At 31.8% G+C, this 14,316-nt stretch overlaps 2 protein-coding genes across 4 annotated transcripts in view; one reads left to right on the top strand and one right to left on the bottom strand.

The window, feature by feature from the left end:
* Positions 1-438: 438 nt before the first annotated feature.
* On the top strand, positions 439-1,461 carry LOC119084644 (peptidyl-prolyl cis-trans isomerase-like). The gene is made up of 5 exons (XM_037194711.1): positions 439-634; positions 750-884; positions 945-1,026; positions 1,103-1,239; positions 1,304-1,461. The coding sequence occupies exons 1-5, from the start codon at positions 566-568 to the stop codon at positions 1,373-1,375; spliced, it is 495 nt and encodes a 164-aa protein (XP_037050606.1). The 5' UTR covers positions 439-565; the 3' UTR covers positions 1,376-1,461.
* Positions 1,462-3,897: 2,436 nt separating this feature from the next.
* The window catches only part of LOC119084641 (basigin), a 55,275-nt gene continuing 44,856 nt past the window's right edge, over positions 3,898-14,316 (bottom strand). The window contains exon 7 of one of the 3 annotated variants that reach the window (XM_037194710.1): positions 3,898-4,224. In XM_037194710.1, the coding sequence (XP_037050605.1) occupies positions 4,197-4,224 (28 nt within the window). In that variant the 3' untranslated portion in view covers positions 3,898-4,196. Of the gene's footprint in view, positions 4,225-10,087; positions 10,264-12,057; positions 13,660-14,316 lie in introns of those variants that run through there. The other 2 variants (XM_037194709.1, XM_037194708.1) reach the window with 2 other exon arrangements.

The raw sequence follows: 14,316 nt of genomic DNA, 5'->3' as shown, positions 1-14,316 counted from the left end.
CCGGTTCTTATTCGCATTTTAACATGCATGCGTTGGGAAATAGCTATTTGTTCAACGAGGAAAGAAACGTTTGAAAATTGCATTTTGGGGGTGGTGTTGTTTTTGGCCAGAGCGTAGCAAGGTTTACAAGTCACCCAGCAATTTCCCACTTTTTTCCCGGGAAAACACAACGTGTTTCACAACCAAGACTTCCAAATTTTCATCGGAGGGTAGAAAATGACTGTTTTCTTGCCGCCGTTGTGAAGATGACTATGCCATTATCAATGGAAATTGGAAATGGAACATGGAATCGGTAAAAATTAACGAACTCCTTTTGCTGCATATGATGAGAAAACTAAAATTCGCGCTCAAACAATGACCAATTTCATTATTAGGGTTGCCTGAAAAGAATTTATGTTGTCAGTTCAGTCCAGATGGTTCAGGTTCAGTCTTCAGTGTTGTATAAATGGTTTGCCCGATTTGATCGATTTGCCGGCATTTTGTTGCAAGTGTCAGTAATTTAAAGAAACTCGTTTAGCCAGTCTATCATCAGCACTTAACCGAAGTAAATTCTATTTCTACGAAAATGTCGAAGCCTAGAGTATTTATGGATATTACTGCCAATGGAAGAGCACTCGGCCGTATAATTATTGAGGTATTTCTATGGACATTTTTCCAAGTTTTTTTTTCTTTAGAATTCCGAATGAAAATTTAGTATCACGCGTGCTCTCCATTGTATACACTCGATTGAAAGTGATTTTAATTTGTAGCTTCGAGCTGATGTTGTTCCAAAAACAGCTGAAAATTTCCGTGCTTTGTGCACTGGAGAAAAGGGATTCGGGTACAAGAATAGTACATTCCATCGCGTCATCACCGATTTCATGTGTCAAGGAGGCGATTTCACGGTAACAACAACGCTGCCAATTTACCGGTTTCCACTTTTTCAATTCAATTTCCATTTCTAGAGAGGAGATGGTACAGGTGGCAAATCGATCTACGGAAACGAATTCGAAGATGAAAATTTCGTGTTGAAGCATACCGGACCAGGTAAGTGGCATTGACTGAACAATGTCTTTACGAATTTATCGCAGCAGTAAAACTGAAATGTTTGGTTTGATGACAGGAGTTTTGTCCATGGCTAACGCCGGTCCCGGAACAAACGGAAGTCAATTTTTCCTCACCACTGTTAAGACGTCTTGGCTCGATGGCAAGCATGTAGTATTTGGCACAGTGGTCGAAGGAATGGATGTTGTTAAGAAGGTGAGCATTCTAGCTACGGTTTTGGTTAACTTTCATGACTGAAACGCTGTGGCCTCTTTTATAGGTTGAATCGTATGGCAGCGAAGATGGTGATACCTCGGCGAAGATCGTTATTGCAAATTGTGGACAGATTTAAGGAATTAGAAAGTAGATTTTACTGCACGCATCTCGTGTAGATTTCGGAATTCCGTGAAATAAAAGTTTCTTTTTCATAAAAAAAAAGATTTTGTATTAATGTCGGAGATGGAGAGAAGTAGAAAATTTCATCATTGCATCAATATCATCGTCGTCATACTTATGACTGATTTCCACTTACAAAAAAACCACTCGTCTTGCCTCCGTTTAGCTAAACCACACCTGTTTTTCATTGTTTAAAGTAAAAACGGAGTGAAAATGAAGTGTTTTTTTCGTATAAGTGGAAATCAAGACTTACGATTCGAATGTGCCATGGTAAATATATGGGCCCTTGGAATTTGCTACAGTTCGAATTTCGAAAACATTTCGAACAAATTTGTCCTCGCAAAAAAAATTGAAAATTGCGAAAGTGAGTACGAAACTAATTTCTTCTATTGGTGTCTCCGCAGCATTAAAGTGAAAAACTTCCGAAATGGAACCCTCAATTATATCATTCACTTACCAGTTACCAAAACATTTACTCACAATTGGTATGCTTACAGTCGCTGCTTCTAATTTTTTCGGTTGCTTTTTTGAGTGTTGGATGTTCTAAAAAGACAGATCAAACTCGTTTTACAAATTGGAAATTATAAATTCGTCTTGCCGTACTGAGCAGGGCCTAAAACGTTTTCTCGAGTTTGCGTGAATCCTTCTCCTGTTTGCGTGCACCTTCTCGAAAATGGAAAATAGGACTGTGATACGAAGGCCCCACGACTTTTTATCAATGTATAAGTCGCATTATGTGCTAATCGCTTAGAGGATTACTTTCATACATTGGGTTTTACTAAATGTCAACTTACCATTTTGAAGACCTGTATCTTTGTGGTTAGAGGTACGAGTAAAATGTGTTATGTATACAGTCACATATAGACCGAGAGCCGGCATGTATACTTTCTCATAAGGTTCTCATGGTTCGAGACATACGCCAAATTGTTGCATTAGCCGATATGACTCTTATTTTTTTAGCGCTAGAAGTGGCCTAACGAAGGTGGGCCTAGTATTGGAGCTAAAGAAAGAATGCAATTGAAAACTAAAATTTTTTCTTGACAGGTCTGCTCGTTCAAAAATTCACAAATTTTACTTGTCAGGCACGCCAGACATTCCAAAGAAAATCTTATGTTGTTCCTAATGTTTTAGCGGAAGATCCGTAAAGAGTCATCCTTGATCGGATTGGAGTTCGTCAAACTAGTCACGAAAATTAAAACCGACATTTAAAATACGCGATCGACGAACTTTATAAATTAATGAAACCTGTAGTCGGTCTTGATGAAAAAATGGTAAAACAATGGGAAGAAATATAAATTTCAAACAAAGTTTTCTTTCGTTTTTAGACCCGTACGAAGTACTGGGGTCTTATAGGTTTACGCATACGTTTGTAACACGTCGAATTGGACTCCCTGAGTAAGGGGAAACCTATTGTGGTTGTCTAGAGGTGCCAAATCCGCGAAAAAAAAATGTCCGTCTGTCCGTCTGTCCGTCTGCACGATAACTTGAGTAAAACGCATCCGATTTTGAAAATTTTTTTTTTCCCGTTTGGTAATGTCAAAAGACAGGCTAAGTTCGAAGATGAGTGATTTTGGATCAACCCCTCCCGAGCTGTGGCCCAATAAGTGCTTTACGGTTTTTCGAAGATATCTCCGGACATTCAAACGTTACACTTGTAAGTGATACGTCAAATAAAAGGTATTTACAATACCGATCGACAAGAAAAAAGTTTATGGAAATCGGATGACCGACTCGTGAGTTAGACCCCTTGGTGTGGAACAGGCACAGGGCGGCAAGCAGTTTTTGCTTGTAGGTCGGCCACATTTGAACATATTTCGTCTGTTTTAGCTTTATTAGATAGGTATTGACCGTACCATTCAGGGAAAAAAAAATTATGAAATTATGTTCTCCGGAGCGTGAGCTAGGTCTCTTGGAGTGAGCTCTTATCTGGCTACTCGGAAGTACAGTGAACGTGGTGTATTTTGACAATATCTCGAGTAAATTTTGACCGAATTTCATGAATTTTTTTTTGTTTGAAAGGTATTAACGAATGTAAAGCGTCGGTACTATTTCCGGTCTCCTAACAAAATGGCTGCCGGCGGCCATATTGGATTTTAGTAAAATAGAAATATCTTGGGAAAAATGATACTTAGAGAGTTTCTGTTAACATGGAAATAATTTGTTATGTGTGTGGGGTTTCAGGGATTCCATATACGGACATCTATATATACCTATATACAGCTATATTGAGCTATACAGGCATATAGAGTTAAAAAATTTCAATGTTTTAAATTTTTTAATAGAAAACATCGTCAATCATTTTTCTATTGATTGTTAAGTGTTAACGTTTGGGCGTCTAGGGTTATTATCGGACATAACAATTACTGACTGCGACTGGAATTACAATGTTATATCCCGATGTAATCATGTAGTATCCTTGTGTACGAAACGTTACGAAACTGTTAATTTTGTGACGTTTTTACTGTGTAAACTCATTAATTAACATTATTTCTCTTTATTGAAATTAAAATCAAAATACGAAGGTTTCATAAGTACAAAGAATCGAGCATAATACATAAAAAAATTAATTTAACAAAAATATCGAAAATGAAAAAAAACGAATTAAGAAAATTAGAAAAAAATTAATTTTTAAATTAAATTATAAAAAAAGGAAAAATTAAATAAATTCATTTTTATATTATTCAAACTTAACATTAAAATAATGATCATAATAAACGATGTAGTTCGTCTTTTGATGATGATGGGCATTTCGCCGACATGATAACGCTATTGGGATTTTACTTCTTGTGTGATTTCAATTTCTCTCTGAAATGAAAAATTTAGCGTTTTCGTGTTTTAATTCATCATACTTTTACAGTGTTGAAAGACAGTACACAAAAGAAACCGACACCAGCTCAAATTTATTTTGTTCTTGAAGCTTTTTGAAAACAGCAATAATTAGTAGGGTATACAAGTGTTAGAAAGAGCAAATGTGTTTAAATAAAATTCAACGATGAACTGATATTAGTAGGTATAAACAGTTAGATGAATCATTTAGATGTTAATGCAAAATAGTACAAAAACCGTACAGAATTGACTAATCGTGTGTTATAGAAGTAGAAGATCAAATAAATGAATCAACATTAAACCAGAAATGTGATAGATTTAATACCGTGATATGCTTGAATGAGAAAATGAACACAACAAAGATGAGACAATAACGAATTCTAGACTTTGAACGACCACATATCAGTTTTCAGAGCGGTCCAGTGGAAACCAGAACAGCTGTATAAACAACGCTGTTGTTTTGCTCGTCGCCAGTGTTTATCTACTAGCCATTTTCGTATGATTTTCGTATATTTTCTCCTACAGGTAGCAATATTTTTGAAATAATTTTCTTTTCGTAGATGAAAAGCAGAGCCTGTTTTAGGTCGAAAACACACGAGCGTTGATAGGATCGACAATGTAGCGTTTCGTGCCTGTGGTGAATATGGAATTACAATGGAAAACGCAGCATAATTGTCGATCCCATCAACGCAAAATTGCTCGTGTGTTTTCCACCTCAGGTAATTAAAGTCCTGAAAATTACTAAATTCTGATTTGTCTTAAATACCATCTAAATGTAATAGATTTGTCTCAAAAATATATTTAAAAAAAACAACTGAAAGGGCCGTAAAAGCAACGGAGGCACTTCGATCTATTGTTATTTTAGAGAATCACACAAAACTTCATGCGAATGAAGTCTGCGCCCATCTGCACATACAAAAAACACAATTCCATAACCTGTTACGTAGCCACCGTTATCTTTTAATATAGCGAAATATGTGAGTTTCCGCGTAACAATTGTTACTCTAATTTTAATTCTAGGCACTCGTCCAATACTCTCCACCCTTCCTGCATTCGAGACGCTTGCACAGTAGATTGTTGTTGCAAGTTTCTAATTTTGCAGCTGATTATGAAAGTAATCAATTTTCATTTGTAAAAAGAAAATATTTGGTTGAAATTGTCGATTATAGTTTTTGATAATTTGAACGTCTTCGCTTAAACAAAAAATGAATTAAATATTTAAATCAACTGTTTTTATTGGTCAAACATTATACATAGTAACAATATTATCAGTTATTTTTTGTCTAGATTTTTGTTTTTTCTTCAAAATTTTATTTCATTTTTCCAATTTAGTTTTTCTTTTTTTTTATACTTTAATTATCTTCTTCAATAATTTTTATTTAATAACTACACTTTAATTTTATGTTAATTTAAATTTCATTAATTTAAATATGTAATGTCTGCGTGTGTGTTTTGAGTGTGGGGGAAAAAAGGAGGGTGCACTTACCATTATTTTTGTTTTTTCATTATAATAATTTTGTAGAGAGTTTTAGAGAGTAAATAAGTGCCGAATTTTATTAGTTACTAGTTTCCATTTTTTTTTGTTTTAATTTTTTATTCTCCTTATTTTTCTTTGCATTTCTAAGAAACAAGAGAAGTTAAACTAATTGTTTTATTCTTGTTAATTTATGCTACTCTTTTACTGAATGTCTTAATTTTAGAAGATTGCATCAAAAAACTTTTCTCAGTTTGTTTTCTTTATTCGAAATTTTGTTGCTGATTTATTTTTTTCTCTAAATTTTAACTGGGTTGTGGTGGCTTTTATGTGCATAATCATTTTTTATTTCATAATTTATAAGTTTTTTATCGCCTGTTGTTTGTTTTTTCTTTCATTTTTTTAAATTATTTTTTTTTACGTTTTCTTCTTCTTTTTTATTAATTTTTTTTAAATTCTGTACAAGTTTTATCGTAATTTTTTAATTTTAAAATCGAGCTTACTTAATCGATCGGCAATGTGTTTTATATATTTTATTTTGTTAGATCATCCATTTTCTTTTTTAAATTTTCATCTTTTAATAGTTAAATTTTGGTTTGGAGTTACTAGTTCTCTTTTCAAATATTTTATTTATTTTTGTAAAATTCAACCAAAATTAAACACAAAAGAACCAAAATTAAATTAGAGACATGTGACATGAACGTTTTGTAGGCACTTAAATATTATATATTTTTTTAATGTTTTTTTTTTAAATATTTTTTTAATATTATTTTTAATGCGAACTTTTTTTTTGTTATCACATAATTTAAACATTTATGTTTGAAATGATTCTAATTAAAATGCATTGCTTTCAGTAATGTATGTTCTTATTTTAACATAAAAACACTTAAAGCAAAATTAATAAACGAAAAACAAAACGGTTAGACTTAATTTAATATTGAACTGTTCAAGTACATCTTTATCGACGTCTCAAGAAGAATCTTCATATATCGATCTCACAAAATCTTATCCATCCGAAGATTACTGCCTTCCAATGAGCCCTGAACCAACACTCTCTGGATTAATAATGTCTTTCCTTTCTGTTGATTACAGTTCAGTATCGGTGCCCTTTAAATAAAACGTTCTGACTTTTCAATAATTGTTCGCGATAGTTTTCAGATTTTCACAATAATGATGCTGATCACTTCAATTTGTGTACATTTGCTGATTGTGAAATCTCTGCATTTTTAGTTACAGGCCTATACTGTTTAGCAGACTGGTTTCCCTTCTCTCTTTAGTACGATCTTCATTTATCACGGATATAAAGAAAACACCTCGAAAAGCATTGATTAGTGACAAACGTACAATGTTGAAGAACAACCAGCTGTTGATAGAGTTGCATAGGTAAATTATTTCAGGAGTGTACACTGTACTCACACACTATCTTTGCTCATAGTCTGTATTTCGTCATAGTTTTAGCATAATGCAATGTATGAATCGGTCTACAGCAGATGACGTTATGTGCCTATTTATATTAAAAATCTAATCAAATTCCCAGGTGACTGAGGACTGCAGCTTCACCGGAGAGGAAATTAAACACCATTCTTAACGTACGGGCATTTCCACTTTCCATTTGTTTTGAGTTTATTGGAATGCTGTCAATAGATTTTGTTGTTTTCTGATGATAGTAAGAGTTTTCAAATGAAAGTTTGAAAGTCGATAAATCTTCAAATTCGGAATAGAATGTGATTTAAAGTAGGTAACAAAGCCAGGGCCTATTTTTGGTAATTTTTTTTGGTAAAATTTACCAAATTTTCCAAAATTTACCAAAAATTTATTTGGTAAATTTTGGCAAATTTGGTAAATTTAGAAAAGCTTTGGTAAACTTTTCCAAAAAATTGGTAAATTTTGGTAAAGTTTTCCAAAAAAATTTACCAAAAAAAGGCCCTGAACAAAGCAATGTACCTTGAATTTTGCTGTATGAAGCAAGCAATTCAATGTTGAAGTAATTTTTTTTTCTTACAGCCACGTTAAATATAGCTTACAGTACAGTTATGGAGTGAGCTAAGTCTATGGTAAGATAATTCTGTTTTACGTTTTACACGTGTGAGCGTGAATTTACGAACAGGAATTGAAAATAAAATTTAATTTCAATAAAACTAAATCTCAATGATCATTAAGACCACATCAATATTATGTTCAGACTAGCAACTGACGCGGCTACATTACCAAATAATTCGGTATGTCATACATAATTTGATCAATTTTCTTAACATGTCAAATGCGCCTGCGTACGCTCGATTGTACGATATAAACATTACGAATACAAATGGTTAAAATGCTCGATACGAAAATTCGTATATTTAAGCTTCATTTTTCGTATAATTTGCTAATGCGACACGTAACCTTTTTGCATTTAGATGTACATTTATTTTCACATCAAGATATCTTAAAAATCGATCAGATTATAGGTCTGTTCCACGGTTATATTTGAGCTGTCAAAGTGTGGTCCATAGAAACATAACCAAAAAGTTTTTGTTGACAAATTGTTCGCAAAAGCGTTATGCGTCTGTGGATGCTCTCGTTCGTTTTCAGCTTGTCAAAAATCGTTTTTACTCGACGATGGAACAAACTTCTCATATAATTAATACCAACTGTAGTTAAAAAAAAATTGTAAAATATTTTGTGTTTTGTATACCTTAAAAGAAGAAACAAATTTAAAAATGATTAAATTGCCGGTTGTGAAGGGTAATAGGCTAATTAAAATCAATTTATATCTTTTCATTTAATGTTGCAATGCAAGTTCATTTTCATTTTTTTTAAATATTTTTTTTTTGTCATTACAAATATAAACTTTTAAAAGCTTTGTTCGGTTCTCATTAGGTATAACTTCAATTGATTCTCCATTTCAGTAGTTAGTTTTTATATATTCTCTTCGCCCATGCCCATACAATTACGCATTTTATGTGTTTTTGGTTTATTAAAGAAAATTTTTTGAAGTAGGTTCATTTCATAGGATAGTGTTATCAATGACATTTTGCTTTTCTAAATTAATTATTTTTTTTATTTACATTTTTTATAACATTTGAAGAACAAATTTTTATAATTTATACAAACATACAAATATATTGGGTAGAAAATATCATATTTTATGAAAAAATATAAATTTTATTATGATTTTATATTGAAATAACAATTGGTTAACAAAGCTTCGATAAGTTTTATACGATTCGGTTAAAGTAAAAAAAAAAAAAATTTTTTTGGAGATTCTGTTGATTTTTAGTCTGATCCATATATATATTGCGGTTTAAAATAGATTCAGTTTATCAAAACTAAAACACAGGAACTATTAGGAATTGAGGGGACTTTACTCGATGGGCTGTAAAAAATTGTCTAGGAACTGGAATCGTTTGAATGTCTTTACTATACTCAAAAATTGGTAAAAATTAATTACGTGAAGGTGATCTTCATTTGGACAACAAAAACTAACGAATGACACCTATTCCCTGCTTGAACGTTTCGTTTACAAAATCCTCAACTTTGAATGTCACTTTAAAGTTTCTCTATCAAATTTTTTACCATAGGCATGCATGGTCGAATTGACAAAACCAGTAGACTTCAGTCAAAGAAATGGTTGTATTTCTGAGTATACATTTTACATGCTGAGGACGTCGACAGTAGTGATTGAATAATGAAATGGAGGGCTTTTGACGCATATATCATTTTAATTAAATGTTCTAATTGACTGGAAATTGATAGAGTTTTTCGTCGTTTACAGAACCAAATTTTCAATGTTATCTCTTCCTTCATTTCATCGAATCGAGCATGAACTCGAGCAAAATAACATGACAATCGGGGAAATGATAAGGGTAAAATTGTGAGACTGTTTCATTAGAATGAAATTTTATTGTGTCCGAGTCATCCTATTGGCAGTGATGTTTAAATCAGTTCTTGAGTTTCTATAGACACATTTGTTCGATTTGTTAAGTTATCGAAAGTAATTTAAAACAAAAATCAACAGAAACTCCAAATTACGAAAATTCAAAATTATTTTCTTTTCTTAGCTTCCTTCCATTTTTTGGTAAAAATATTTTGTTTAAAAAAATGCTACGAATCCGATAACACTGAAAATTTAAAATTCAATTTTTTAATTGTTTCAATTACATTTATGTTCGAGAAAAAAAAAACAGAGAAATTTGTTAGAAGTACAAGTATATTTACAGTAAAAAATGTTTTTACCAACTTTGATAACTTTGAATATATTTTTTATGTGTTTTGCTTTCTAATTAGTATCCGCTTAATTGTGGCAAAGATGCGTCAATTGAATATTATGAAAGAAATAAAAATCGCCAGCACACAAGTTTATTAATTTTTTAATGTTAATTTAATCTTTTCATTAGCTTGGTTTGTTTGTTTTTCTTCTCTATTACTAGGTAACAACGGTATTTTACTTTATTTTTCTTTTAATTTAAGTTTTTATTACGATTCATTTATTTAATGTTTAGTCGAATGACTTAAGTAATTTTCATTTTTAGTCATAGTTTCTAGCAATCCGTTTCTTTTTCCTGGAAACACAAAAAAGTTGTTAGTCGATGTGTTGATTGGGCATTCTTTCTTTGTTACAACCACCAAAACTAACTTTAGAAACTTTTTTCCTGCTTTTTTGTTCTGAATCAATAATTATTCAAATCTTAACCACTTAATATGTGTTGACTGCGAAGTACTAGATTTGTTATGAAAAATGTTTCTACTGCAGTTTTATTAGCTGTCATTTTCTTTACAAAAAGAAACCCAAGAATGATTGGTATTAGGTTGATTAAGCAAAATATATTAAGAACAATGATTTCTTGAGCCTGAACCTTGAACACAAATACCGTCGCTGTGACTTACATAAAATGCAATTAATGTAAATCCATCATCACAAATAGCATATTTCATTGAAAGTTATTGAAAGTACCATACGTCGCGTTTTTTTTAAATATTCAACTGCACAATTTCAGCTTAAGAGATTTGTTTTGGAAATTTTAATCCCGAAATGAACTTAGTAAAGTAAAAGGTCGTTGAAACTGTGGCAGTGAACGATAAGTTTGTTAAATTTTTAGAAAAAAGGCAATGAAACGGCATTATCTATAAGCCAAAGGCTTATCACAGTAAGTGATACACACTTGACGTTTCTAGAAAGTACGATAGTTCTGAGCATAAAATGCTTTATTTTAGAACCATGTTGAGAATTCTTGATACTAACACGTGACAAATTGAAACCAGTTAGAATATGGGTCTTTTTTAATGTCAAATAACCAACTAACCAACTAACCTCAAATTCGAGAAATTTATTTGAAATTTTTACATTTTTTAGGTTAGCTGGATGAAAGTTGACAACTAATTTGAAAAAAATTGAAAAGAAATATGTGCGACATCTAACAAATTTCCGTGTGTCGTGACATAAATTTCGGTAATATCAATACCTCTCCAGCAACCTAACTTTATTTATTAAGGGGGTAAAAATGCAACGTAGCCTTTGCATTTACATGTAAAATTAGAAATTAGGCAACAGTGCATGATTCTACAAACAAAGGAATAAGGTGGTATTTTGACAGTGTCAAAACGAAGTTTGTTTGCTAGAGAGGGTATTGGTACGTAGACTGTGTTTACTTTTTACGGTAAAAATGTTTGAGTTTTGAGTCAAGGCACAAGTAATGATTGCTCTTAAATTAAATAAAAAATGTCTTTCTGATTTTAGTAAAATTTATTCGAAACAAATTAAATTACAAAATTTTCTTTTCTTTTACTTTTTCAATATCTAAAATTAAAGTTTTAACAATTTTTTTTAATATAATACTCAATGTGTTGGTTTTTTCTTCTTCTTTTCGAAAAAAAAGTGTAATAAAAACTTGTTATCCCTTCGTTTTCGAAGAAAAAAAAATGTTTAATCAAAATGAAATTAATCTAAAAATTTCGTCAACAATGATAGAACAAAGAGTAATTTAACAGCGTTCCAAGCGCTACTAATAATAATAATAAAGAGAATGAAATGAACGATCTAAAAAGGTTTTTTTTTATAAATTTCAACTTAGTTCACTTTTTTAAAATAGAAAAATGAAAATATAGTTCGTAACAATTTGGTTTTTGGATTGAATAAAATAATGTGCTTTGTGTTTTGATATAAGTAAAATATTTATAAATTTCAAGCGACTATTTTAATGCAAAATAAAATAATAAAGGCAGATGTACGGAAGCAAGGTATCCTTTCTTTGACGCGATCGAAAATCATCAACGGTCTATAACAGATCCAGAATGCTGGTTATTCGCGATTATTATTAATTTTTTAACGAAGAATTTCTTACTGTTGAACTGCAGTTAATCAATGTTTTAATGTAATTCTTTTAAATGAAGTTTTTTAATTTTAGAAAATTATTTTTCCTCCGCGGTTCACTAATTTAATGTATACATTCTATCATAAATTTGTTTAATTTTTTTTTTTGTTAAATTGTGTATCCTAATAACAAATTTTGTAAGCCTACACAGAGTTTTGTGTTGTTTTTTTTTCACATAGAAATTCGAGAATTATTACGAAATTATCGTTTGAATAGAATATGCTGTTTTAGAGAGAAATAAATTTGGTTTCGGGCCACAATTTTCTGATTCAATAGACAAGATTCACGGTTATAAGTTACAATAGTTCAATGAACGATAGACTACAATAATGAATATTTAGAACCATCGATAGTAGAATAGTCTTTTACATAAAACTGGGAATAAAAAGATGAAAAGTAGAGTTTTCGTGTGAATTTTGTCGATCCAAGGCGTAGCCGAGATCAATAAACAAACGAAAACGAGACTTTTCATTTTTATCGCAAGAGTTATGTAATGGATTTTAGATGCTGAGGGCGTCGAAAGTAGTGATTGAAATGTGAAAACTCTTTTTTTCCGACGCATGAAGCATAAATGTTTTTTTTTTCTTCTACTGTTCCAAGCAGTTTTAAACGAATTACAAAGAATTTGGTTTAGAATAGTTATAAACTATTTGTCACAGGTGTGCATCCGAACAGGTACCAATGACTCTATTTCAATTACAATTTATTGACAATTGACAATCCAAACGAATGGAAAAATGAGAAACCGAATGGAAAATTGAGACATCGAGACACCGAGAGGCAGTCTTTAGTTCAATCAAAGTGAACGCAGTTTGTGTTGTTTTGTTTTTTGGACGATTGGATTTTTTTTTAATCTGTACAGACCGCATAATGAGCGATCTGATTGTTTTTGATGGTTGTTGGTTAAATTATTTTAAAAAAAAGGGAATCATTTCCGTCTGACCGCCCATCGTCGAATCACTAATTATATTCTAAGAATTAAGATGTGTAGTACAATGCAACATATATGATTGAACTGTGCCGGTTTTCGGTACATCCATAGTGTGGCAATTGAAATTAAAATTTTTATTTGGGGTAAGGGACACTCCATTATGGGATGAATTGTTAATTTGTTTTCCGATTTTTGCTGTTTTTATTGGCTGAAAATTTGATCGACAAACTATTGCATAACATCTTTGATTTGAACATCATTTAGAACAAATGCCCGACCGAGTATGTGTCTAAATTTAATTATATTTTGTTTGTTTTGTTTTTAATCATTAATTTCTATTCTGTTTCTTTATTAAGTACTGAAGTTTTGTTTTGGCGCATAATTTGTGAATCATTTTCAGTTTAATTTACAAATTAAATATTCTTTTCTTTTCATTTTTAGAACTCTTTCCGTTTCCTCTCCATCATCCTTAAAAAATCGTTCTAAATTCTTCTTTTAATCTCCATTTCTTTTTTACTTTATTTATACAAATTTGCGTGTTTGTTATGTTCACATTTCTTATGTTCAATTTGAATTATTTATTTTTTTATTATTTCGATCAATTCACTTATTTTCTCTGTCTTATTTCGGTTTCTTTGCCGCGTTGATCATTTTTTCTGAAAGCAAAAAATAAAACATGCTGCTGGATGATTTGGCCGTTAAAATACTATCAGTCAGACTAAACAAACAGTGGAACAATCCAATATACTGATAGACAGTTCACAGTATCACATTTTGTTGTTGTTAGTAAGAAGTAGGGCGTATCGAATTTTTAGAATTTTAAGGGCCGCGATAGCCTGTGTGCGGAAAACGTAGATCATTGAAAACTAATTCCAGGCTTGATTCCAGGCATATGGTTGATGGATCCGAAGGTGCCCGGGAAGAAGTCCCCCCGGACGACTTTAACTTTCAAATGGTCATAACTCGGAAAGTTGAGAGTATTTCTGAAAACAATGTTCTAGCAGGATGTAGAGCGTTAAAAGCTCTACAAAACTGCCAAAGAAACCGATGGTCCAAAAGGTGTGTCTGTCGAGGTTTTCTAACATCGAAAGTTCGACATTTTCGTTTTTGACTTTTATTTCCTGAGAGACAAATTATTAAGTTTAGCTTTTGGCATGAGGTTGTAGAGGAGGTCGAGTACTACCAGTACACTAGGCATTGTCCCGGTCGGCGATCCATCCGAAACCGCTTTTTCAACATTAATGAATGAACTTTTTAAGTGTACCCACGTCGCCCACGAAGCCAGTGCAGACACTGTAACCGGTGTTGCTGAG

The sequence above is a fragment of the Bradysia coprophila genome, unplaced genomic scaffold (assembly GCF_014529535.1).
Source record: "Bradysia coprophila strain Holo2 unplaced genomic scaffold, BU_Bcop_v1 contig_87, whole genome shotgun sequence".
Classification (NCBI taxonomy): domain Eukaryota; kingdom Metazoa; phylum Arthropoda; class Insecta; order Diptera; family Sciaridae; genus Bradysia; species Bradysia coprophila.
Note: the sequence above shows the minus strand (reverse complement) of the source record. Positions and strands in the feature narration are given on the sequence as shown.